Here is a 23,951-nt window from a genome sequence, read left to right on the forward strand (position 1 = left end):
TCTTGACTATGGTATTCTAATTTATTATGCACAAAATGTAACAATTTAGATGTAAGAATGCCCTTTTGTAGTCTTATAACAGAGATGTAATCTCAAGAATTGCGATATGATATAAAGTAGCACAAAAGCATCTGTTTGATGCGTGTTGTCATTGCAAGCCGTTGTTGCTGTTGTTGTTGTTGTTGTTATTATTGTTATCGTGGTTGTAGTTAAAAATTAACAACATGATAAGTTTGTCTTGCACTTGCACAAAATATTTACTTGCATAATAACAATAAGAAGCACAATAACAATAACAGGATGACTCGCCGACGGGCAATTGGGGCTGGGGTCGGGCTTGGGGGTTATGGTTATTGTTGTTGGCGCTTTTAGTTAAATTTGTAATTTCTCGATGCTTGGGCGACGATGACGTTCCACGGTTGTCAAGGTGAAGACAAGCAAAACAAAAACTCTGCTTGTCAAGTGAGCAACAACACCAGGCAACAACAACAACAAGAACAGTGACAAAAGCAACAATAAAAAGAACAACAATTGCTCAAATTGCGCATTCGACCAAAATCAAGTCAACATAGAAAATATATCAAAACAAGATACTCGAACAAATTGTCCAATAACAAACACAACAATTAAAGTGGGCCCGTTCTGGCAGCGAACGCGCCTCCAAGAGCAACTACACACACACACACACACACTCACACACATACATATATATATACACACAGACGTTCATAAAATATATATACATAAATCTGTATCATACAAAGTTGCTTTGCTCTTTTTTCAATTACAATTATGCCCCCAAAATTCTTTGACTTTTTATATTTTTGAATTTGATTTTAAAATGCATAAATATTTAGTTTAATTTCATTTAAGTTTTTAATTTGATTTAATTTAATATATTTTTCATTTTCTGCACACCCATTCTATTTAATTACTCCCAGATTTTATTAATTTTTTATGTTGTGTGTGTGTTTTTTTTTAAATTTAAATTAAAGCTTGAATATTATATCATAAAATATTTTCATTTCAAATTTTTAATTAAATTTAAATGCTCAATTATTAAATGTTGTTTTTAATTTTGTAATTTAAGATTTGAGTCAAGGCCCCGCTACAATTACATAACTGGAAAGGTGGATTGCTGGTGGTGGTGGTGGAATCCTATTCCTTAGATTAATTTAATGCTTATTCACTGGTCGAGGTAGTATTTTGCTCAGCTGCTGCCGGTTGCTGCACGCGCCTTCAATTGTGTCATTTGATAGACGCACACACACACACACACACAACAAGTAGCTGTAGATAGATAGTGAGCACGAGTTGATGATAGTCATTCATCAACTTGTTTGTATGCCAAATGACAAATAACAACAGCGACAACATAACAATATTGTTGTCAGCAAATGTAACCGCAATAACACACGAGTGCATACACCCCACTTAGTATATGTATATATAAGGGTATATTTGCATCATTTATTAAGTTACTGATCAGAATAATTGTACTTGTCTAAGAGATGGGGAAAAGTTATATATCAATGGGGTATATGCTAGCCATATATTTTATACCTGTTTTTCATCTGTGTAACTCTTTTCAAACTTTTGATTATAGTGTTTACTTATGTATACATATGTTTTCTATAAATTCATAATTTGATAGGATTTAGATAAATATAAATAAATATTATTTTAAGCTATAATATTGAAGATATAACAACAGCATCGAAATGATGCTTTTATGTTACTTTTGCAATTCCCCTTTAAGCCTTATTCGCAAACGTTTTGTGTAGATGTTAAATAAATCTGGCTCAAGTATTTCAGAGTCGGAAGTATATTTTTATTATATTAGTTATTAGTAATAGCACACTTTACACATAAATCTAATGGGTTATTGCTCACTTTTACAACCCTTTACGTGTGCCCACGTGCAATAAGCACCTATTGATAAGCACTATCATCACTAGGGCTAACTATACCTATACTTGATTTCTCTTCGGTTCTCCTCGCCAGCACCATCCCCAATTGAAGGTCATAGAACTGACCCACTGAGCACCTCAACACACACACACACACACACAGTTGTATATGCACGATGTGTTAATGTACTACAAGATGTTCTCAGGGCATATCCAGAGACCTATTAAATAGTCATTGACATTGGCATATACAAATACAGACACACATGCAGACAGAAAGACAGACAGACAAGCAGACCGCATCGCGTGATCGCGATAAGCTTGCTCATATATCGAAAAGAGTTGTAAAGACGGGATGGGTGTTGGGGGGGGGGGGGCACAATATGTTTGAATAGCCCAAGAGCAAAGAGAAATTGTAAAAAAAAAAAAAACAACAAACGCTCTTAAGTTACATTTTATGCGGGAAAACTGCTGTTGCGAAGAGAACTTTCGATTCTTGATGGTAACTGTAAATCGGTTGTACTAAACACACACACACGCACATGTATGTTGATGATGATTAAGATGATGACGATGTAGATGATGGTATATTGCGTCAGCGGATGCGCCTATGGCAGCTATGATTAAAAACATTGCATGGGATTTACTCAAATCCAAACTTATAAGCGGGAAATTTGACAAAAACAAAAAAAATATATATATATTATTAGGAATTCAATTTTATTACTAATTACTATACGTCATAAATGTATATTTATGTTTGTACACACATATTTATAACGTTTTACCCTATGCAAAGGTAGCAAGAAGACAGGAAAAAAATGAAGCACAAAAAACAAACTAGGAAAAACATGCAAAATGTGCACATCATGTTGTCCAGGTGCTATATAAATATACCTATATATGTAATATACATACATATATATATATATGTCTATGTATGTGCGAGTAGATAACTAGACAACCAAAAAAAAACGCGCTTCTTTTTTCCAAATAATATGATAAACAGGAAAAAACTAAATAAATGAAATATCAATACATATGTGTATGTGTGTGTGTGTGTGTGTGTCTGCTGGATAGTTCCGTTCAGGTAGAAGAGTTGCTGCTTTCCAAGGTGCGCTCAAAAGCAGCGAGGACTGGCCGCAAAAAAGGAGGAAAAGAAAGAGGAAGAGAAAACACGTGTACGTCACACGTTTTAGTTATAGTTATTTCCCACACCCACATATGTATGTTAAGTTATGTTAAGTTATGTTAGTTTTGTTATGTTATGTTATATTCATTATGAGTACAATAAATATGGCGTCATTCCAATACCCGAATAACATAATGGACAAGATAACAAGATTTTAAGCTGTCAATCAAAGCAAATAGATATATATATATACATATGTATACATGTATGTGTGTGTATGCTAAGTACGTATGTACTTAAACATTCCTAAAATAACATAAAAAGTGTTTCGGCAAATTGCGTTTCTTAAATAAATGATATAGGTTTTCAATATGGCGTGATAATTGTTATTTTTCTAATTGCGTATTTATTTCGCATTTCTAATATTTATTGCTAATTTCTCTCCTCATTTTATTAAGGACATTTACTCTCACTTTTTTATCTATTCAACCGTCTCTCTCTCTCTCTCTTTCTTTCTCTCTGTGTATCTTTCTATTCCATCTGGAAGCATAAAGCATGAATCATGATTGATAAAAGAATCATCATTTTGACTTTTGACAGTTTTTTCGCAATTTAATCTCGACGCAGTTTGCTAGAAAAGATAACGCATTACGTATTTATTGTAGTTGCTTTCTATGCCCTACACCAAAGGGTATTACATCTTAATTATATTAAATAATAGTATTAAAACTGGCATACATCAAATCGAATATAAATATTTACTTTTTAATTTGGGAACATATCACAAATGATAGTAAGCGAGTCACAAGTTTTAATATTTTTATTTTTTATTTCCTATTTCTGTATTATTTCAATACGAGGTACACAATGTTTGCACTCTAATGGAAAAGTACACACACAGACCAAGAACTGAACAAAGAACCAGAAAGAATTCTACGCGTAAAGAACGCTGAAAAAATAAGACGACAACAACATCAAAACGCTCAAATTGAGCTAAAAGCAATTTTTCAAAATGTTCAGGCAAAAATTTAACCGAAATTGCCGCAAATTGTTGTTGTTTTTCTTCTTTTTTTTTGCAAACCAATAAGCATAAAAAATATTGAGAAAAGCAGGCGAACAAGAAGAGAGAGAAAAAAAAAACAGTTCGTTGACGGCAAAAATATGTTGCGTCGCCAAAAAAAAAAAAAAAACTTCTGTTGCGAGCAAAAAAGTACGCGGTAGATGCCGCCGCCAGCCCCCAATTCACCTCCCTCAACCCCTCACCCTCCACCCATCCCTACACGCACATACACACACACACACACACTCAACTTAAGTTGTCTCTGCGCAGCGTTGTTTCTTCTCTTTAAAAAAATGGCCGCTCCCAACGAGCGATCGCTGCTGACGCAGACATCGACGTCAGCGTCAACGTCAACGTCAGCGTCGACAGCGCAACTGTGGCCTATACATAGAGCGAGCACAGCAGCAGAAGCTCAGTTCTTGCAGATACTCTGTGCTGTCCACAAGTTGCAATTGCACGCAAATTAATAACAAAGAGAATATTAGCAGTCCCGAATCAAGACTCCACATACATATATAATTTTATATATACATATTTTTTTTTGTCGTCTATGCAATAATTTGATTCTCCCTGTTTGCGACCCATAGAAAAAAGCGATCTTAAAACAAAGTGCAAAAGAGAAATAAAAACAGTTGACAAATACATCTATATAAAATATATAGAACATAAGCATAAGTCGTGTGTGTGCGTGTGTGAGTGTGTCGGCGAGCCGGAAAAGTGTGCAACGCTTTTCCTTACATTTGTTTTGTTTTTTATTTTCGCGCGCTCTCGCCAAACGTTTACGAACATGACGACCAAAATGGCCATAAATGCAAAGGTGAGTGGCACAAAAAAAATTAATGAATTTAAATTGGGATATGAGATATATCTCTACCAATTTTGTGGGGCTTAGTCTATCCAGCAAATATGCTTAGAGATCCTCGAAGAAGAGTTTTGCTGCCATCGAATCTTTTCATATCATTTGAATAGAAATATATACTCGTAAATATAAATCTGACTGATTTACTTTTCAAAAGGTTGAGCAACCTCAACATATATTTACAGTTTAAGTGCTGCAGTTGAAAATTTGCTCTCAACGAATGACAAAAAGAAGCTTAGATGTATATAAATATTATAAAATGTTTCAAGTTTGCTTTGTTCCCAAAAAAAAAAAAAATAATGATAATAGAAATTGGCTGCTTGCTGATAACGACAATAGTTCAACAAATGGTTCAACAATCATTAAACAAAAAAAATTAAATATATTAATTATGTATAGCAACAAGAATGGCAAACTTTGTCACAAAACGAGAATCTGTATTCCATGAAATATAGATGTGAATAAGGGCCTAGCAACAAGTCTTGATCAGCAACAACTGTGCGTAATTTTAATTGATTATATTATAATTATATATATATTTATATACACGTACATAAGTACGGTATTGTTAGTTAACAGGTTTAACTTGCCACATCTATTTTTGGAGTATTTTTTCTATCAAAACAAGCTAAAATTGTTAGAGAGAAACAACTAGCTTAAAGTGCAATCAAAACAATCTTTATACAATTTTTAATAGCTTCAAAAGATAACAGACTAACTTAAAAAGAAAAACATTTTTTCCAAGTCTAGACATATAATTGTTGTAGGGATGTAATTTCTCTGATTAGCTTTTGAAATTGTTTTTCTTGTTTTTTTTTATACATTTTTGGGTTATTTGTAAATGTTTAGACAACAAACAAGTTGATTTTAGTGATTAGACTTATCTGCTGATTTGCTTTCTGATAAGCCCGCCAGCAGTGTACCTCTTGCCACACAACTCCCTTCACAAACAACTCCCTTTGTGGCATGTGCCACCACAAGAATGTAATGAATGTCGCAGACAATCCGGCTCCGATTTGGGTCTGGGGTCAACAGACAGACAACAGTCGTTTTTTAGTTTTCTGTTTTGAGTTTGTGCTTGAGCTAGTTTCTTCTAGTTTTTTTTCGTTTCGATTCGATTTCAACTCGTTTTCAATTTCATTCAGTTTTTTTTTATTTTTAGTTTTTTTTTCGTTTTTTGTTTGTATTTATTTGGCTGATGCAATGGGTCTGTCAAGTTTCACAGTTTTGTTTTCGATTTCGATTTCAAATTTTCTTTCTTGTTATTTTGTGGTTTTCCGGCATGAAGACATTGTCTCAACTATTTCATCATAATATTTATTAGTTTAGATTATTTGTTTGGTCATCTAAACTATTTAGCAGCACATCTCAACTTGTTATTGAAATCTTTTTGATTGCATCTTTTGATTAGCTCTGTTGCTGGATGATTTATATATTTAGTTGTTAAGTTGTCAGTCAAGATTACAAAAATAGTTAACACCTGCTAAATAATAATATGATGACTCGGTGAAATATTTAAATATTTCAAATGCAATTTCAAAAAGGAAGAACATAATGATTAAATAATAAAATAATAAGTATTCAAATCAGATATTAAATCAGTCAAAGACCAACATCTCTCATGGCGAAAACATTATATATTTTTAAAAACTCAAATTCAAATTAAATGATATAAAATTAAAAGTGCATAATTAAATTTCAAATTTAAAATGAAATAAATAAATTTAATAAACAATACAAAAATATAAGAAATCTGGGAGTATTCAAAATAGAGAAATTTAGAGAGAGAGAAAAAGATGGGGAGATAAATAATGAGAGAGACAATAAAGAAGATGTAGGCAATCTGACTTAAGCTTTGGAACAAGCCAAACTTAAAGGTTTCTTGATGAAACCAGTGACATATCCTCTTGCCTTATCGGAATCGAACTGCTATATGGCTGCCATAGGAACGATCGCCTTGATAACTTTATCAAGTTGTTCGAACCAAATTCATCAGTTGTGCATTTCTTAATACTTTACTATCAATCATATAGTTGATATATAGTAATAATCGGTTATCGATTCGCAATTATCGATTCTATCTACTGAATATATATTCCAAGTTCTATGTACAGACCCCAAGACTCTAGCTTGGGCGTTCCAAAACAAAAAAAACCAATATACTCTTTTATGCCTTCGATATCAATCATAGTACAAAGAATTAGATCAATTATGGTGCTCATGCATATGAAATCAGTTTGAAATGGACTTCTGTCAGTGCGCACTTTATGGCTTTAACTGGCAATCGAAGGGCAACGATTCCACTTGGTGTCAACAGTCAAAAGTCAATGCATTTGGCTAATCGGGCTAATCAATATAAGATAATGATATGCTAATGGCATTGAATTAGTTACGATCCGATCTATTGTATAACTTTTGCATCACAGAATTGGTCATTTGGAATTAGAGCTGTCCGTGGCCCAGATTACGCAGTACGCAGTACGCAGTAGTACGCATTTTATATATACATATATATATATATATAGTTAGAAGATATACGTATATGTATATGTATGTATGCACCTGATACATAGCATTAAAGACAATGCAATTGGCTAAGCGTCGACTTTTGGGGTTGTTGAACGACTCAACGAACAAACAGTTGTCATATGTCATATAGAGTATAGAGTATATATATGTATATACATGAATGTATATGTATAGTCGGCCTCTTCTCCTTGCTACTCTATTTAAATGCAAATACATTTGAGGGACTTTAGATTCGAGTTCGCATTCATTGTATTCGTAATTCATATGCGGAAATTATTCGACTCAAATAAACGAGAAACGTGAAAGTAAGTTGAAGAAGAGGCTGAAGAAACAGGTGTAATTCTTTATCAAAAAAAAATATATATATATTTCCTAATAATAGATAATATGTCTAAAAAGTCGAAATGCAAAACCATTGGGATAGATCTAGATTGATCGTGATTGATCGAGATTGACTTATCGAGATTGTCTATAGGAAACAGAAGTAAACGGCGTGTATTAATCAATCGAATCGTCGTTTCATCTTTTCATCAGGATATATTCCGCAATCAGCATCGTTTGATACGCTTCATCGAGCAATCGATTCGCCTGTGCAGCAACCAATCTCTGAAGGCGGCCCAGCAACAGCAGCAGCAGGAGAAGAGCACGACGGCTGACTTTGAGATTAGTGCGTCGGTGAATACACAATATACACATGCACCGGAACCGATCAAGCACAATAAGGATCTGGGTGATCTGTTCAAGGCATCACAGATGTCGGTGCGTCTGGCGACGCCGCAACAATTGCACACAAAACCGGATAACGATGAGGAACTGGGATTTGGCAAACTCTTCACGGATCACATGCTCAAGATCTACTATCACAAGAGCTTGGGCGGCTGGCAAAAGCCAGAGATAACGCCACTCGAGAATCTAGTCATGCATCCGGCCGCCAAGGTGCTACACTATGCCGTCGAGGTAAGTGCCAATCCCAAACAAGATCATCAATCTCCAAATAGTCCCATCCACACCGAAAGGTCTAGGCATGAAAATACTTTTTCGATACGATTTCCTTTCACAATGTCCAGTTGTGTCCGTCTGTCTATCCGTCTGTGTCTTCAGATTTTTAATATAAGCTTGAACAGCCTCGGTTTCGATTCGAATTTCCTGAAAGAAATGCTGATATTGTTAACCAAAACGTATTTTCCAATTGACCAAACTACTCGAAGCAATTCTAATCAGTATTTGTCACGTGCAGAGCATTCTGACTTGGTCCCTCTGTGCATTGTTATCACTTATGACAACATCATCATCCGCATCCACATCCACATCCACATCCTCTGCTATGGGTTCTGATTCGTATTTGGTGGCCCATCGTTGCAGCTCTTTGAAGGCATGAAAGCGTATCGTGGAGTCGATGGCAAAATTCGCATCTTCCGGCCCGACATGAATATGGCCCGAATGAATTTGGCCGCCCAGCGTTCCGGCTTGCCCACCTTTGAGGGCAAAGAGTTTGTCAAGTGCCTGTCCCGTCTGCTCTCAATTGACTCGGAGTGGGTGCCCCACACGGAGGCCGCCAGCTTATACATACGCCCCACACTGATTGGCATCGATGTGAGTATCCAAATATATTTTGGCTTGATTTTCCAGTTGCTTATTGCCTGTATTGCTCCTCCACTCTTTAGCCCACATTAGGTGTTGCTTCCTCAGATTCGGCGCTGCTTTATTCCATACTCAGTCCGGTGGGCAGCTACTTTAAGACGGGCTCGGGCGATGGCGCCGTTTCCTTGCTGGCAGATCCCAGCTACACACGTGCCTGGCCAGGCGGTGTTGGCAATCGCAAAATGGGCTCCAATTACGCACCCACGATCAATGTACAAAATGAGGCGGCCGCACGTGGTTTGCAGCAGGTGCTCTGGCTGTACGGTGAGGATCATCAGCTGACCGAAGTGGGCACCATGAACATATTCATGTTCTATATCAATGACCAAGGAGGTAAGTCTCTAAGCCTCTACATTAAGTATCCCATCGGTGAATGATTGAAACTTAACTTTAAATTTGAATCTTTCCTACGATTTCAATTTTAAAGAAACATATTCGGTTCATAAATGTCGAGTGCCATATTTATATAAAGATTAAGCTTAATTATATCAACTATTTATAGCAAGAACATATTGTATATTTGTGTGCATAATACAAACTTTAACAAACTTGTCATGTTCAATCTATTTGCAGAACAAGAACTGATAACACCGCCCCTAAACGGTCTAATCCTGCCCGGCATCACACGTGACTCCATTTTGGCGATGGCCCGACAATGGGGCAAGTTCAAGGTGCGCGAGAGCGTCTTCACCATGCCCATGGTCAGCGAACTTCTCAACCAGGGACGCGTAAGTGTTTTCTTATCTCAACTACCCTCAATCCAAACACCAACCAGCAATTTTCCTAAACTATACTAACTGTGTGTGTTTTGTTGTGTTGTGCTTGCTTACAGCTGCTGGAACTGTTTGGCACGGGCACCGCCTGCGTGGTTAGTCCGATCAATAGGATCAATTACATGGACCAGGACCTGTATATACCCACAATGGAGCAGGAGAAACCGGTGCATGAGCTGATACGTGACACGCTCACGGATATACAATACGGCAAGGTGGATCATCCCTGGTCGATGGTGATTGACTAAATGCCACCAACAACAGCACGTGATGAAACCACAAAACCACAACTCAACCCAACTAACCCAAGTTGTGTATTAGTAGGTTATAGTTCCAACAGTTTCTTCCTTGGGTTGCCGATGTGCTCGAATTTTCTGTTTGTTGCATTTAAATCTATCTATCTGCATATATATATACATTTTATATATAAGTTAAAGGCTGGGCCTATCAGCCATGCTACATTTATAGCTACTATATATATATATATATATATATATATATATATTTATATATATACCACTCTGTACAAGTCGCACTTGATTTTTAATTTATAATTTATTTATGCCAGGTCTTTTTTTTTTGTCCAATATACTAAATATTTTTTGTAGTTTAGTTTGTTTTTGTAATTGACTTAATTCAGTTCAGATCAGAACGGAGTCGAATAACGATTTCATAAAATTTATGAATGTTTTTTTTTTTGCATGCTTTTACTTCCTTCTAAAGCAAAAGAAAATCGAGTCAAAAAAATAAATAAAAATACAAACAATAGAAAATAATTTAATTAATAGCCAAAGTCTAAGGAACTGCCCCATATGCAAAAAAAAAAAGAATAAACTATGAAAAAAACACTTATATATAAAAAAAGAAACACAACAATCTAAAACCAAATTCATTTTGGAAACGTACCGGAGGCAAATGCATTTATTAGTCAGTAAGTTGCCAGAGTCGAATCCAAGTTAAGCATTAATCGCATTTCTGGAAAAATGTATAAATGTATCTTTAAATATATTGTTCGAGATTGGAGGTAAAAGCGGCCTGGAGAGCTGCAGAGCAAGCTGTGACTAAACTATTGTACCCTAGTTCTTAGACAAAATTGTTGTATGTTGCATACAATACCCTATACGATAATAAAACAAATACTATATGTATACGAACATAAAACTTAATCATACAAACACAAATACAAATAAAATTACAAATACAAATACAAATACAATTTTGACTATTGGCCTATAATATAGGGGCAGAGCAGACAATATCGAGCTCTGATTTTGCATGGATCTCCTTCAATATAGGCGACAATCGATCGCTCGAACGCTCGGCTCAATTCCAACAAAATCAAAGCCATATCAGTATATGATTATGAATATGATTGGGAATATGATTGTGGATGCAGTGCCTCGCAAGCATGCAATGGCATCCTCACCATCATCATCGTTAAACGGCTCGTCTCCCTCGCTGCGACGACTGCGGCTCTCGGAATCGAATGGCGGCATTGCTCCCATCGATCCTGTTGATCTCTCTGCAGGCGCCTCAGCCTCGACGCCATTGACATCGGACGACGCACCAACAGTTTGTTCTCCAGCAGAAAGTTGCGCTGACCTTGACCCATCCACATACGGAATAAAGAATAGAAATATATATAAAAGTCACAGCAGTATAATGGAAAACAGATCTGAATAGTGTAAACAGGAAATGTGAATGAAATTCAAGTTGAATACAAAAACAAAAAGAAAAAAATTATAGAAAACAGTCACCTCAAAAAACTGAATACCCGGAATTGAATCAGAATCCGGAGCCGGAATCGGACCCGGACCCGTAACCACAAACGAAAGCACAGCTCAGAGAGAGAGTATCAATAGAGATACGCTGGAATCAATAAATATATATAGAATAATATATTTATGGTTATACATACACCTACACACACAAACAACACACAACCACACACACACACAACAAGAACTTAAAGGAAAACACATTATTAAATGATAAACTCAGCATTCAGTGTAATTTTTTAATAGTTAATAAAAATATCCTCTTTTTTTCAATTGCAAACTCATTTTTTTAAGTACATCTTTGTAAATATATATTTATAAAGAAAACGGGCAACAAATTGTTGTACTTACAAACATAATTTTCGTATTTCTCATTTCTATCTTAATAAAAACAATAGTTTGTGATTTTATAGAATATATTAAGTTCAGTCCTTGCAATTTGCACTCTTACATTTAGCAAATATTTGAACAAATTTAGTCGCATTAACATTAAAAGAAAAGATCACAAACACGTTAATTGAAATAGTTGGCAAGTCGATAATATATATACTACACGGGAGGAGAGATGGCATCGCTTAAAAGAACTTCTCTTTGACTGACGGCGTATCCAAGTGTAGCTGCAAGTTTCTGCGAGAGAGAGGGGGAGAGAAAAAGTGAATATTTGTATTTAAAGATGAATCATTTGGTTAGATAACTACCTGGGCAGCTTTAAGCAGGTGCGCTCAGAGGGACTGCAGGGGGAGGAGCTGGCCACCAGCTTTGGAGATGAAAGCAGCACACCCCCGTTCTTCTCATCTGGGACCGAGGTGTTCGGCATCGCATTCTCCTTGTTGACAGGATTCTGACAACTGTCTCGGCATTTACAATAGTCGTTGCAGCTGTTGCCCGCTGAATAACAGCCACAGCGTTTTGAACTGCAACTTGTGGTGCAGGAACAGTGCTTCAGCTGGCTGCTGTTGCTCTTGTTGTTCGTGCTGGTGTTGCTCCTGCTGCTGTTTGCAGTGTGTTTAATATTGCTATTGGTACTAGCAATGGGATTGGGATTCGAAGTGTCGCTGTCGATGCACGGCTGTCTCAGAGAATTCGATTTCTGTGTGGAAAGTGGGAAAATAGTTAAAAGAGCTACTTCTTAGGGATGCAAAGGAGGACTTGCCTTGGAGCGCTTCTTTGCTGGTACCCAGTCGGGATCGCTGTCCATATTATTGTCCTCAATGGATTCATCGCTAATGTTGAGCAATGATTCGTTCCCAACTGCTTCAACTGCGTATTTATCTTCACCTGCGCCTTTTTTGTGCTTCTTCGACAAATTCGCTTTGGACGTGAGGAGGTCGAGCTGCTGTTGCAACGCTTCCTTGGAGCTAAGCAGCTCCTCAACGATCTGCTGTTGGGCCAGATCACCGCCGCGCAGTAGCATCGCCATCTTCTCTTCATAGCTGCGCTTCTCATTGAGCATCTGCTGCTCGTACCGGCACTCGGCGATTCGAAACTGTTCGGTCAGTTTCTCGATACGCAGCGAAGCCTCTTTATGATGATGCAGCAGCATCATGCGCTCCATGGTGCACTGCGCCTGTTCGCGTCGCTGCTGGACGAGCATCTTCAACACCTTGCTGCTGATGACACGCGCCTCTCCAAGGCTATGAACATTTTCACAGACTGCCGACAGACGACTGTCCAGGTCGTTAAAGCACACCTTCTGCTGCAGATCCGCAATTTGCGCATTGCGCATTTCCAGCTCCTCCTCCAAGCTGGCTAACTGTGAAGCCTGGTAAGCTGCCTCCTCTTGATCCGGTTCCTGCCGTTCCTTGATTTGCATGCACTGCGCATTGATCGCCGCCCGATCCTCCATTAGCTGCTCCAGACTGTGCTCGGCATCGACCAACGAGAGTATAACCTCCACTTCCCGATCCATCAACGCATCTAGCTTGCCAGCATCAGCCGTCTGATTCTTGGCATGTCGCTGACGTTGCGCCTGCGCAGATCTCTGACGCTCCAGCGCATCCTTCAGCCTTCAATAAAAAGAACGACAACGAGAAATATATTTGTAATAATTACATATATGGATTGGCTGATCTTACCGCTTGTTAACGGCCATTGCGTCCTCGCACTTGCGCTTGAGCACCAGGCGCTGATTGTCGTAGAGGTTCTTCTGGCGGACCAGTTCGCTCTGCATTTTCCTGTCTTTGCTCTTCAGCTGGGTCATCTGCTTCTCGCTTAGCATTTTGGATTGGCGGAACCGCTCGGATTCTTCGCGCATGGCGCGGATCAGTTTTACCTTGGACTCCTTCATGGCACGGATCTCGGTGCTGAGGTTCTTGATCTTCTCGCTCTCCTTTTCGCGCATCTTGAGCATGTTGCCCTGCTGGACGATCTTGCGCCGCATATCCGTCAGCTCATGCTCGAGCAACTGCAGCCGCTTGCGTCGCTCCTCGGCCAGCTTGGCGGAGATCTCCTTCTGTTTAGTGATGCGCAGCTGCTCCATCAGTTCGCGACGCTCCGATTCGAGCTGCTCTACCTTCACCTGGTACTCCTTCAACTTCTCATCGTTGCCTTCCTCGTCCAACCGTCTGAAGTTCAGAGCGACGCGATCGTGCAGTTCCTGCTTCAGATCCAGCTGACTATTGATTTGGCGCAGTTTAACATTAAGATCCAGCTGCTTCGTAGTGTGCTCATTTATCTCCTCGCTGCTGCCCAAATTGGACTCCACGCTGCTGCTACTGCTGGCGCCGGCAGTGAGGCACTCCTTCCGATGAGTCTGCAGGGCGATTTCTGTTTGTTTCAGCTCCTCATCCACTCCGCTGACCAGCTGTACAACATCGCGCAAATGCTGCTTCAGCACGGATTGCTCCTCCTCCTCCTCCTCCTCCCCCTGTTCCTGCCCTTCCATACTCAGCTGTTGTGCCTCGCCCAACTTAGTCATCAACTCAAGTACGCTCGCCTTGACCTTGTCGTGGTTCACCTCCGTTATGTGTGCCTGCATTTCCTTATCGGCCAGATTGAGCAACGCCTCCTGTAGCTCCTTTTGCAATTGACGATTATGCTGCTTGGCCTCTTGCAGCTGCTCACTTATCCGCTGATTCTCCAGCGCCGAATTACGTGACAGTCCAGAGCCATTCTCAACACCTGCTCCCACGCTGCCGCTGTCGGCACCTCGAGCCAGCAGCTCGATGCGCAGCTTTTGTACTGTTTCCTTGAGCATCATCACCTCAGCCACATGCGGATCGACATTCACCACCGGCTTATTCTTAATTTGTAGCGCACGATCCGCATATTGCAGCGTGCTGATTGTCTCGGCCACGTTGTAATCTGCCGGACTAACGCAGGCGATCATCAATGTTATCGAATTGCCACCCAAGGACTCCTGCAACCATCGCGTCAGCTTCGACTGCCGATATGGCACATAGGCAGCACTTTCTCCAGCTGCAACAAAACAAACACTTAAATCATTGATGAACTTAATCAATATGTTTTCTGTGTGTATACTGCAGAGCCCCGTTACGATTGGGTGTACGTATATATGTATGTAGAGAGCGCACTTGCAGACCTGCTCACATTTTGGTGCAAAACTTTTAAATGGAAATTTTCCAATAAAACTAGAATATATTTAACAACTGGGTTCAGGGTAAATCGAAGTCGAGCTCACTCGACTACAGCACTCTTCCTTGTTTTATATTAGTATCATTAGGTCAACAGATATATTTGATATTGATTTATAAAGTATTGATTGTAACAGTATCTTATATTATTCCACAATGAGAAACCAACCATTTGCTGTTTTGCAGAATTGAGTTTTTCTTCGTACTGAAGATTTTTAAGAGCGATCGATTTTTAGCAGTCTAATTTTTGACAAGCCCCACTTTTTTCATTATAAAATGAGCCATATTTTTATATATCATAGCTTTTAAATAACCAAACACAATAATTTATTATTTTTTTATCAGTAAACTATAAGCCCAAAACAGAAAATAAACAAAAGGAATAGGTTAACTAAAAAGGGGGTCTGTGGAGATACATTGCAGAGTAAAATATAGTAAAAGGAATCGAAAGGATTATAAAAGCAGTTATAAAAATATTACTTACAGCCCAGCACATTTATGACATTTCCCAGGGCGAGCAGGCCCTTGTTGATGTTGACGCCCTCCTTGAAGCGATCACCAGAAGTCATCGTCTTCGCGCACCTTTCCGATCCGGCCAAATCAACCAAATGAAATTTCGATTTGATCACAGATTTCCTGCATAATACAATGATAACATATTCAACATATCTGCGTATGGATGGATTTAGCATCGAGTGAACTTACTGGCCAGTCTTTTGTTTTGCCACCACCGATAGAGTGAAAATGGCGTGAGACCGTGAGGAACTTTCGTTCATCGCCGTAGAGGCAACGGCGCGACCCGAGGAGCCGCGCATTAGCTCACTCGCCACCTGTTTGGCACCGGTCACTTCCACCTCGGTGAGTCCACGCATAAAAATTCCATTTTTATCCTCACGTATGTCGACAATGCTGTCCTCCCGCCTGTTCGGTGAGAACAGGTCGTAGAACTGCTCTTGGTACAACTCGACGAAGGAACAGGTGATCCTAAAATCACACTGCTCCGCCATGGCGACCGTCTTTTCAAAGATTTCGTTGACAGCCCTCGGAATAATGCCAGCATGCTCGCCCATACTGCCATTAAAAGCGGTGCCCATAGTATAAGTCTTTCCAGACCCGGTCTGGCCATAAGCGAGTATTGTTAAATTGAAACCATCGAGCAGCTTCTTCAGCCTACTGGCTACACACGTCTCGTACACATCCTCCTGACTGTCCCCGCAGTCGAACACATAATTGTACGTAAATGCTTTGTTATTCACTATTACCTGGGGAACTCCAGCGTCGGGACGCTGCACTGCCATACGGCAGCCGCGGTCCTCCTCCGATTTGACAAGTGGGCGCAAGCGCAATGCCACTGCTACTGAGTCGGTCATGCTGAAACTGGATGTACCTGCCAATAAATACAACAGTTGAGATTTTAAAGTAGCTAAAGCCAAAAGAAAATTACAGTCAACCTAATAACTGCACATGCCGCCATACTTTGAAACAAACTGCAATTTATAAACTATATAACTTTAGTTGCATTACCTTTTTCTTGGTGTGACTTGAAGAAATTGCGAAATTCAAGTGACTGTAGAGAATAGTATACAATTGGATAACGAAAAAGCACCACACAACTTAAGGGCAGTCAAATAATTGACAAAAAGATTGTTGCACACGAAAAGTTTAAAATGATTGCAGCGGCGGCGTCAGTCGAATGCAGCTTTGCAAAACGATTTTTGTGTCCAAACTCGCAGAAAGAAATTAGTGCTAGACAGTGACGATGGTTTCCAGCGATAAGAAATATCGATTACAATTTCCTTAGTCAAGCACGCTTAAGCCCAGCTTAGAGATCGACGAAAAATTTCACGAGCGAAATTTGCAATATATTTCGTTTTTGGAACCTAATAACAAGAAGTCTGCTTAGAGGCACAAATGTAATAAATTAATTTTCTTACCTTTCCAGCGTTTATAAGTACATTTTTTTTTAACTTTTCATAATTTAATATTTTCTATTTCGATGGACTTGCAGTTACTATGGCGGCACGGTTTTTTCATATTTATTTTCATTATCGATAACTTTGTTTTGATTTGTAACGTTGACTTAAAAACGAAATTCCAATCGATATTTCTTATCGCTGGCACTAATTTCTTTCTGCGAGTTTGTGCACAAAAATCGTTTTGCAAAGCTGCATTTGACTGACGCCGCCGCTGCAATCACTTTAAACTTTTCGTGTGCAACAATCTTTGTGTCAATTATTTGACTGCCCTTAAGTTGTGTGGTGCTTTTTCGTTATCCAATTGTATACTATTCTCTACAGTCACTTCAATTTCGCAATTTCTTCAAGTCACACCAAGAAAAAGGTAATGCAACTAAAGTTATATAGTTTATAAATTGCAGTTTGTTTCAAAGTATGGCGGCATGTGCAGTTATTAGGTTGACTGTAATTTTCTTTTGGCTTTAGCTACTTTAAAATCTCAACTGTTGTATTTATTGGCAGGTACATCCAGTTTCAGCATGACCGACTCAGTAGCAGTGGCATTGCGCTTGCGCCCACTTGTCAAATCGGAGGAGGACCGCGGCTGCCGTATGGCAGTGCAGCGTCCCGACGCTGGAGTTCCCCAGGTAATAGTGAATAACAAAGCATTTACGTACAATTATGTGTTCGACTGCGGGGACAGTCAGGAGGATGTGTACGAGACGTGTGTAGCCAGTAGGCTGAAGAAGCTGCTCGATGGTTTCAATTTAACAATACTCGCTTATGGCCAGACCGGGTCTGGAAAGACTTATACTATGGGCACCGCTTTTAATGGCAGTATGGGCGAGCATGCTGGCATTATTCCGAGGGCTGTCAACGAAATCTTTGAAAAGACGGTCGCCATGGCGGAGCAGTGTGATTTTAGGATCACCTGTTCCTTCGTCGAGTTGTACCAAGAGCAGTTCTACGACCTGTTCTCACCGAACAGGCGGGAGGACAGCATTGTCGACATACGTGAGGATAAAAATGGAATTTTTATGCGTGGACTCACCGAGGTGGAAGTGACCGGTGCCAAACAGGTGGCGAGTGAGCTAATGCGCGGCTCCTCGGGTCGCGCCGTTGCCTCTACGGCGATGAACGAAAGTTCCTCACGGTCTCACGCCATTTTCACTCTATCGGTGGTGGCAAAACAAAAGACTGGCCAGTAAGTTCACTCGATGCTAAATCCATCCATACGCAGATATGTTGAATATGTTATCATTGTATTATGCAGGAAATCTGTGATCAAATCGAAATTTCATTTGGTTGATTTGGCCGGATCGGAAAGGTGCGCGAAGACGATGACTTCTGGTGATCGCTTCAAGGAGGGCGTCAACATCAACAAGGGCCTGCTCGCCCTGGGAAATGTCATAAATGTGCTGGGCTGTAAGTAATATTTTTATAACTGCTTTTATAATCCTTTCGATTCCTTTTACTATATTTTACTCTGCAATGTATCTCCACAGACCCCCTTTTTTGTTAACCTATTCCTTTTGTTTATTTTCTGTTTTGGGCTTATAGTTTACTGATAAAAAAAAATAAATTATTGTGTTTGGTTATTTAAAAAAATAATGAAAAAAGTGGGGCTTGTCAAAAATTAGACTGCTAAAAATCGATCGCTCTTAAAAATCTTCAGTACGAAGAAAAACTCAATTCTGCAAAACAGCAAATGGTTGGTTTCTCATTGTGGAATAATATAAGATACTGTTACAATCAATACTTTATAAATCAATATCAAATATATCTGTTGACCTAATGATACTAATATAAAACAAGGAAGAGTGCTGTAGTCGAGTGAGCTCGACTTCGATTTACCCTGAACCCAGTTGTTAAATATATTCTAGTTTTATTGGAAAATTTCCATTTAAAAGTTTTGCACCAAAATGTGAGCAGGTCTGCAAGTGCGCTCTCTACATACATATATACGTACACCCAATCGTAACGGGGCTCTGCAGTATACACACAGAAAACATATTGATTAAGTTCATCAATGATTTAAGTGTTTGTTTTGTTGCAGCTGGAGAAAGTGCTGCCTATGTGCCATATCGGCAGTCGAAGCTGACGCGATGGTTGCAGGAGTCCTTGGGTGGCAATTCGATAACATTGATGATCGCCTGCGTTAGTCCGGCAGATTACAACGTGGCCGAGACAATCAGCACGCTGCAATATGCGGATCGTGCGCTACAAATTAAGAATAAGCCGGTGGTGAATGTCGATCCGCATGTGGCTGAGGTGATGATGCTCAAGGAAACAGTACAAAAGCTGCGCATCGAACTGCTGGCTCGAGGTGCCGACAGCGGCAGCGTGGGAGCAGGTGTTGAGAATGGCTCTGGACTGTCACGTAATTCGGCGCTGGAGAATCAGCGGATAAGTGAGCAGCTGCAAGAGGCCAAGCAGCATAATCGTCAATTGCAAAAGGAGCTACAGGAGGCGTTGCTCAATCTGGCCGATAAGGAAATGCAGGCACACATAACGGAGGTGAACCACGACAAGGTCAAGGCGAGCGTACTTGAGTTGATGACTAAGTTGGGCGAGGCACAACAGCTGAGTATGGAAGGGCAGGAACAGGGGGGAGGAGGAGGAGGAGGAGGAGCAATCCGTGCTGAAGCAGCATTTGCGCGATGTTGTACAGCTGGTCAGCGGAGTGGATGAGGAGCTGAAACAAACAGAAATCGCCCTGCAGACTCATCGGAAGGAGTGCCTCACTGCCGGCGCCAGCAGTAGCAGCAGCGTGGAGTCCAATTTGGGCAGCAGCGAGGAGATAAATGAGCACACTACGAAGCAGCTGGATCTTAATGTTAAACTGCGCCAAATCAATAGTCAGCTGGATCTGAAGCAGGAACTGCACGATCGCGTCGCTCTGAACTTCAGACGGTTGGACGAGGAAGGCAACGATGAGAAGTTGAAGGAGTACCAGGTGAAGGTAGAGCAGCTCGAATCGGAGCGTCGCGAACTGATGGAGCAGCTGCGCATCACTAAACAGAAGGAGATCTCCGCCAAGCTGGCCGAGGAGCGACGCAAGCGGCTGCAGTTGCTCGAGCATGAGCTGACGGATATGCGGCGCAAGATCGTCCAGCAGGGCAACATGCTCAAGATGCGCGAAAAGGAGAGCGAGAAGATCAAGAACCTCAGCACCGAGATCCGTGCCATGAAGGAGTCCAAGGTAAAACTGATCCGCGCCATGCGCGAAGAATCCGAGCGGTTCCGCCAATCCAAAATGCTAAGCGAGAAGCAGATGACCCAGCTGAAGAGCAAAGACAGGAAAATGCAGAGCGAACTGGTCCGCCAGAAGAACCTCTACGACAATCAGCGCCTGGTGCTCAAGCGCAAGTGCGAGGACGCAATGGCCGTTAACAAGCGGTAAGATCAGCCAATCCATATATGTAATTATTACAAATATATTTCTCGTTGTCGTTCTTTTTATTGAAGGCTGAAGGATGCGCTGGAGCGTCAGAGATCTGCGCAGGCGCAACGTCAGCGACATGCCAAGAATCAGACGGCTGATGCTGGCAAGCTAGATGCGTTGATGGATCGGGAAGTGGAGGTTATACTCTCGTTGGTCGATGCCGAGCACAGTCTGGAGCAGCTGATGGAGGATCGGGCGGCGATCAATGCGCAGTGCATGCAAATCAAGGAACGGCAGGAACCGGATCAAGAGGAGGCAGCTTACCAGGCTTCACAGTTAGCCAGCTTGGAGGAGGAGCTGGAAATGCGCAATGCGCAAATTGCGGATCTGCAGCAGAAGGTGTGCTTTAACGACCTGGACAGTCGTCTGTCGGCAGTCTGTGAAAATGTTCATAGCCTTGGAGAGGCGCGTGTCATCAGCAGCAAGGTGTTGAAGATGCTCGTCCAGCAGCGACGCGAACAGGCGCAGTGCACCATGGAGCGCATGATGCTGCTGCATCATCATAAAGAGGCTTCGCTGCGTATCGAGAAACTGACCGAACAGTTTCGAATCGCCGAGTGCCGGTACGAGCAGCAGATGCTCAATGAGAAGCGCAGCTATGAAGAGAAGATGGCGATGCTACTGCGCGGCGGTGATCTGGCCCAACAGCAGATCGTTGAGGAGCTGCTTAGCTCCAAGGAAGCGTTGCAACAGCAGCTCGACCTCCTCACGTCCAAAGCGAATTTGTCGAAGAAGCACAAAAAAGGCGCAGGTGAAGATAAATACGCAGTTGAAGCAGTTGGGAACGAATCATTGCTCAACATTAGCGATGAATCCATTGAGGACAATAATATGGACAGCGATCCCGACTGGGTACCAGCAAAGAAGCGCTCCAAGGCAAGTCCTCCTTTGCATCCCTAAGAAGTAGCTCTTTTAACTATTTTCCCACTTTCCACACAGAAATCGAATTCTCTGAGACAGCCGTGCATCGACAGCGACACTTCGAATCCCAATCCCATTGCTAGTACCAATAGCAATATTAAACACACTGCAAACAGCAGCAGGAGCAACACCAGCACGAACAACAAGAGCAACAGCAGCCAGCTGAAGCACTGTTCCTGCACCACAAGTTGCAGTTCAAAACGCTGTGGCTGTTATTCAGCGGGCAACAGCTGCAACGACTATTGTAAATGCCGAGACAGTTGTCAGAATCCTGTCAACAAGGAGAATGCGATGCCGAACACCTCGGTCCCAGATGAGAAGAACGGGGGTGTGCTGCTTTCATCTCCAAAGCTGGTAGCCAGCTCCTCCCCCTGCAGTCCCTCTGAGCGCACCTGCTTAAAGCTGCCCAGGTAGTTATCTAACCAAAAGATTCATCTTTAAATACAAATATTCACTTTTTCTCTCCCCCTCTCTCTCGCAGAAACTTGCAGCTACACTTAGATACGCCGTCAGTCAAAGAGAAGTTCTTTTAAGCGATGTCATCTCTCCTCCCGTGTAGTATATATATTATCGACTTGCCAACTATTTCAATTAACGTGTTTGTGATCTTTTCTTTTAATGTTAATGCGACTAAATTTGTTCAAATATTTGCTAAATGTAAGAGTGCAAATTGCAAGGACTGAACTTAATATATTCTATAAAATCACAAACTATTGTTTTTATTAAGATAGAAATGAGAAATACGAAAATTATGTTTGTAAGTACAACAATTTGTTGCCCGTTTTCTTTATAAATATATATTTACAAAGATGTACTTAAAAAAATGTGTTTGCAATTGAAAAAAAGAGGATATTTTTATTAACTATTAAAAAATTACACTGAATGCTGAGTTTATCATTTAATAATGTGTTTTCCTTTAAGTTCTTGTTGTGTGTGTGTGTGGTTGTGTGTTGTTTGTGTGTGTAGGTGTATGTATAACCATAAATATATTATTCTATATATATTTATTGATTCCAGCGTATCTCTATTGATACTCTCTCTCTGAGCTGTGCTTTCGTTTGTGGTTACGGGTCCGGGTCCGATTCCGGCTCCGGATTCTGATTCAATTCCGGGTATTCAGTTTTTTGAGGTGACTGTTTTCTATAATTTTTTTCTTTTTGTTTTTGTATTCAACTTGAATTTCATTCACATTTCCTGTTTACACTATTCAGATCTGTTTTCCATTATACTGCTGTGACTTTTATATATATTTCTATTCTTTATTCCGTATGTGGATGGGTCAAGGTCAGCGCAACTTTCTCCTGGAGAACAAACTGTTGGTGCGTCGTCCGATGCCAATGGCGTCGAGGCTGGGGCGCCTGCAGAGAGATCAACAGGATCGATGGGAGCAATGCCGCCATTCGATTCCGAGAGCCGCTTCGCAGGCGCGTCTGATTGAGACACAGCGGCGTGTGCCCAGTGGTAGACGCCAGGTGGGAGTAACTCGTGGCCGCCAGCCGCAATCGCAGGAGAAGCAAATACAAACAGAGGATATTTGGGACGAGCAGTTCCTGAATGCGGCGCTGCTCAAATGCTGTCGTCGCAGCGAGGGAGACGAGCCGTTCAACGATGATGATGGTGAGGATGCCATTGCACGCTTACGGGGCACTGCATCCAATTTTGAGATGGGCAGATTTGCCGCTATGCAACACAAACGGTGGTTGCTGGATGCCCGCGGCTTGAAGAAAAAAGATTACGATAAAGAGGAGGGGGAGAAGAAGCACCGGCAAGTGGTGCTACAGCTTGCCATACCGGACATCACCGATGTGGAGCAGGAGCCACAACTGGACCAGTCCTTGAGTGCCCATTCAAATGCCTCCAGCTATGAAATGCCGCCCACAAAAGTAACTGCAGCTGCTTCCGCTGCTGCTGCTGCAGATGATGTGAGCTCGCTGCACGTGCAGCACGTGCAGGAGCAAGAGCGGGAGCAGGAGCAGCAACGCGTCGCTTTGCTCGGAGCGGCGCAGGCGCGCCATAGGGAGCTGATCTGGGAGTACAATCGATTACCATTGTCGATGGGCACGCTGCGTGTGCGCAGGCTAAAGACGCAACTGGAACAGCAGCTTGACCGGATTGACAGTGATCTGTGCATGCTGAATTTGCCGATATATCACCATCGGCAGGCGCGATCAGTGACAGCAAATCTTTAGTACATTTAGTGCGGTGTTCTTTTGCCTTGAATCCAGCATTAAGCCCACTTTATGGACGAAAAATTGCATTATATTCCACTTGCGGAACATAAAAACAAAAAGGTCTGCTGAAAATTAAAATTATTTTTGATTCACAATTTACTACTTCCATTTCGATGAACTTGCC

General features: G+C 41.0%; 4 protein-coding genes across 4 annotated transcripts; 3 read left to right on the forward strand and 1 right to left on the reverse strand.

The window, feature by feature from the left end:
- Positions 1–4,536: 4,536 nt before the first annotated feature.
- Positions 4,537–11,052, forward strand: LOC6565593 (branched-chain-amino-acid aminotransferase, cytosolic). The gene is made up of 6 exons (XM_001991920.3): positions 4,537–4,919; positions 8,025–8,447; positions 8,853–9,083; positions 9,155–9,464; positions 9,705–9,859; positions 9,964–11,052. The coding sequence occupies exons 1-6, from the start codon at positions 4,890–4,892 to the stop codon at positions 10,150–10,152; spliced, it is 1,338 nt and encodes a 445-aa protein (XP_001991956.1). The 5' UTR covers positions 4,537–4,889; the 3' UTR covers positions 10,153–11,052.
- A 1,028-nt stretch (positions 11,053–12,080) lies between these two features.
- LOC6565595 (chromosome-associated kinesin KIF4) lies at positions 12,081–16,888 on the reverse strand. The gene is made up of 7 exons (XM_001991922.3): positions 16,800–16,888; positions 15,981–16,662; positions 15,760–15,911; positions 13,758–15,099; positions 12,836–13,688; positions 12,381–12,772; positions 12,081–12,309 (listed from the first exon to the last, which is right to left on the reverse strand). The coding sequence occupies exons 2-7, from the start codon at positions 16,643–16,645 to the stop codon at positions 12,258–12,260; spliced, it is 3,456 nt and encodes a 1,151-aa protein (XP_001991958.2). The 5' UTR covers positions 16,646–16,662; positions 16,800–16,888; the 3' UTR covers positions 12,081–12,257.
- A 642-nt stretch (positions 16,889–17,530) lies between these two features.
- LOC6565594 (chromosome-associated kinesin KIF4) lies at positions 17,531–22,306 on the forward strand. The gene is made up of 8 exons (XM_043216014.1): positions 17,531–17,615; positions 17,753–18,434; positions 18,504–18,655; positions 19,287–19,844; positions 19,876–20,629; positions 20,699–21,551; positions 21,615–22,006; positions 22,078–22,306. Exons 2-8 carry the CDS (start codon positions 17,770–17,772, stop codon positions 22,127–22,129), a joined length of 3,426 nt encoding a protein of 1,141 aa, XP_043071949.1. The 5' UTR covers positions 17,531–17,615; positions 17,753–17,769; the 3' UTR covers positions 22,130–22,306.
- Positions 22,307–22,430: 124 nt separating this feature from the next.
- On the forward strand, positions 22,431–23,922 carry LOC6565596. Its single transcript, XM_001991923.2, has one exon. It carries the CDS (start codon positions 22,865–22,867, stop codon positions 23,783–23,785), a length of 921 nt encoding a protein of 306 aa, XP_001991959.1. The 5' UTR covers positions 22,431–22,864; the 3' UTR covers positions 23,786–23,922.
- Positions 23,923–23,951: the final 29 nt, after the last annotated feature.

Source organism: Drosophila grimshawi, unplaced genomic scaffold (genome assembly GCF_018153295.1).
Source record: "Drosophila grimshawi isolate 15287-2541.00 unplaced genomic scaffold, ASM1815329v1 contig_848, whole genome shotgun sequence".
Classification (NCBI taxonomy): Eukaryota; Metazoa; Arthropoda; class Insecta; order Diptera; family Drosophilidae; genus Drosophila; species Drosophila grimshawi.

Bases quoted from the DNA above. Each gene is read 5' to 3' on its own strand.
- LOC6565593 (XM_001991920.3), top strand. From the start codon at position 4,890: ATGACGACCAAAATGGCCATAAATGCAAAG. The intron at 4,920-8,024 runs GTGAGTGGCACA...TCTTTTCATCAG, and splicing joins AAATGGCCATAAATGCAAAG to GATATATTCCGCAATCAGCA. The intron at 8,448-8,852 runs GTAAGTGCCAAT...CCATCGTTGCAG, and splicing joins TGCTACACTATGCCGTCGAG to CTCTTTGAAGGCATGAAAGC.
- LOC6565596 (XM_001991923.2), top strand. From the start codon at position 22,865: ATGTGGATGGGTCAAGGTCAGCGCAACTTTCTCCTGGAGAACAAACTG.
- LOC6565594 (XM_043216014.1), top strand. From the start codon at position 17,770: ATGACCGACTCAGTAGCAGTGGCATTGCGCTTGCGCCCACTTGTCAAA. The intron at 21,552-21,614 runs GCAAGTCCTCCT...CTTTCCACACAG, and splicing joins CAGCAAAGAAGCGCTCCAAG to AAATCGAATTCTCTGAGACA. The intron at 22,007-22,077 runs GTAGTTATCTAA...TCTCTCTCGCAG, and splicing joins ACCTGCTTAAAGCTGCCCAG to AAACTTGCAGCTACACTTAG.
- LOC6565595 (XM_001991922.3), bottom strand. From the start codon at position 16,645: ATGACCGACTCAGTAGCAGTGGCATTGCGCTTGCGCCCACTTGTCAAA. The intron at 15,912-15,980 runs GTAAGTTCACTC...TGTATTATGCAG, and splicing joins GCAAAACAAAAGACTGGCCA to GAAATCTGTGATCAAATCGA. The intron at 12,310-12,380 runs GTAGTTATCTAA...TCTCTCTCGCAG, and splicing joins ACCTGCTTAAAGCTGCCCAG to AAACTTGCAGCTACACTTGG.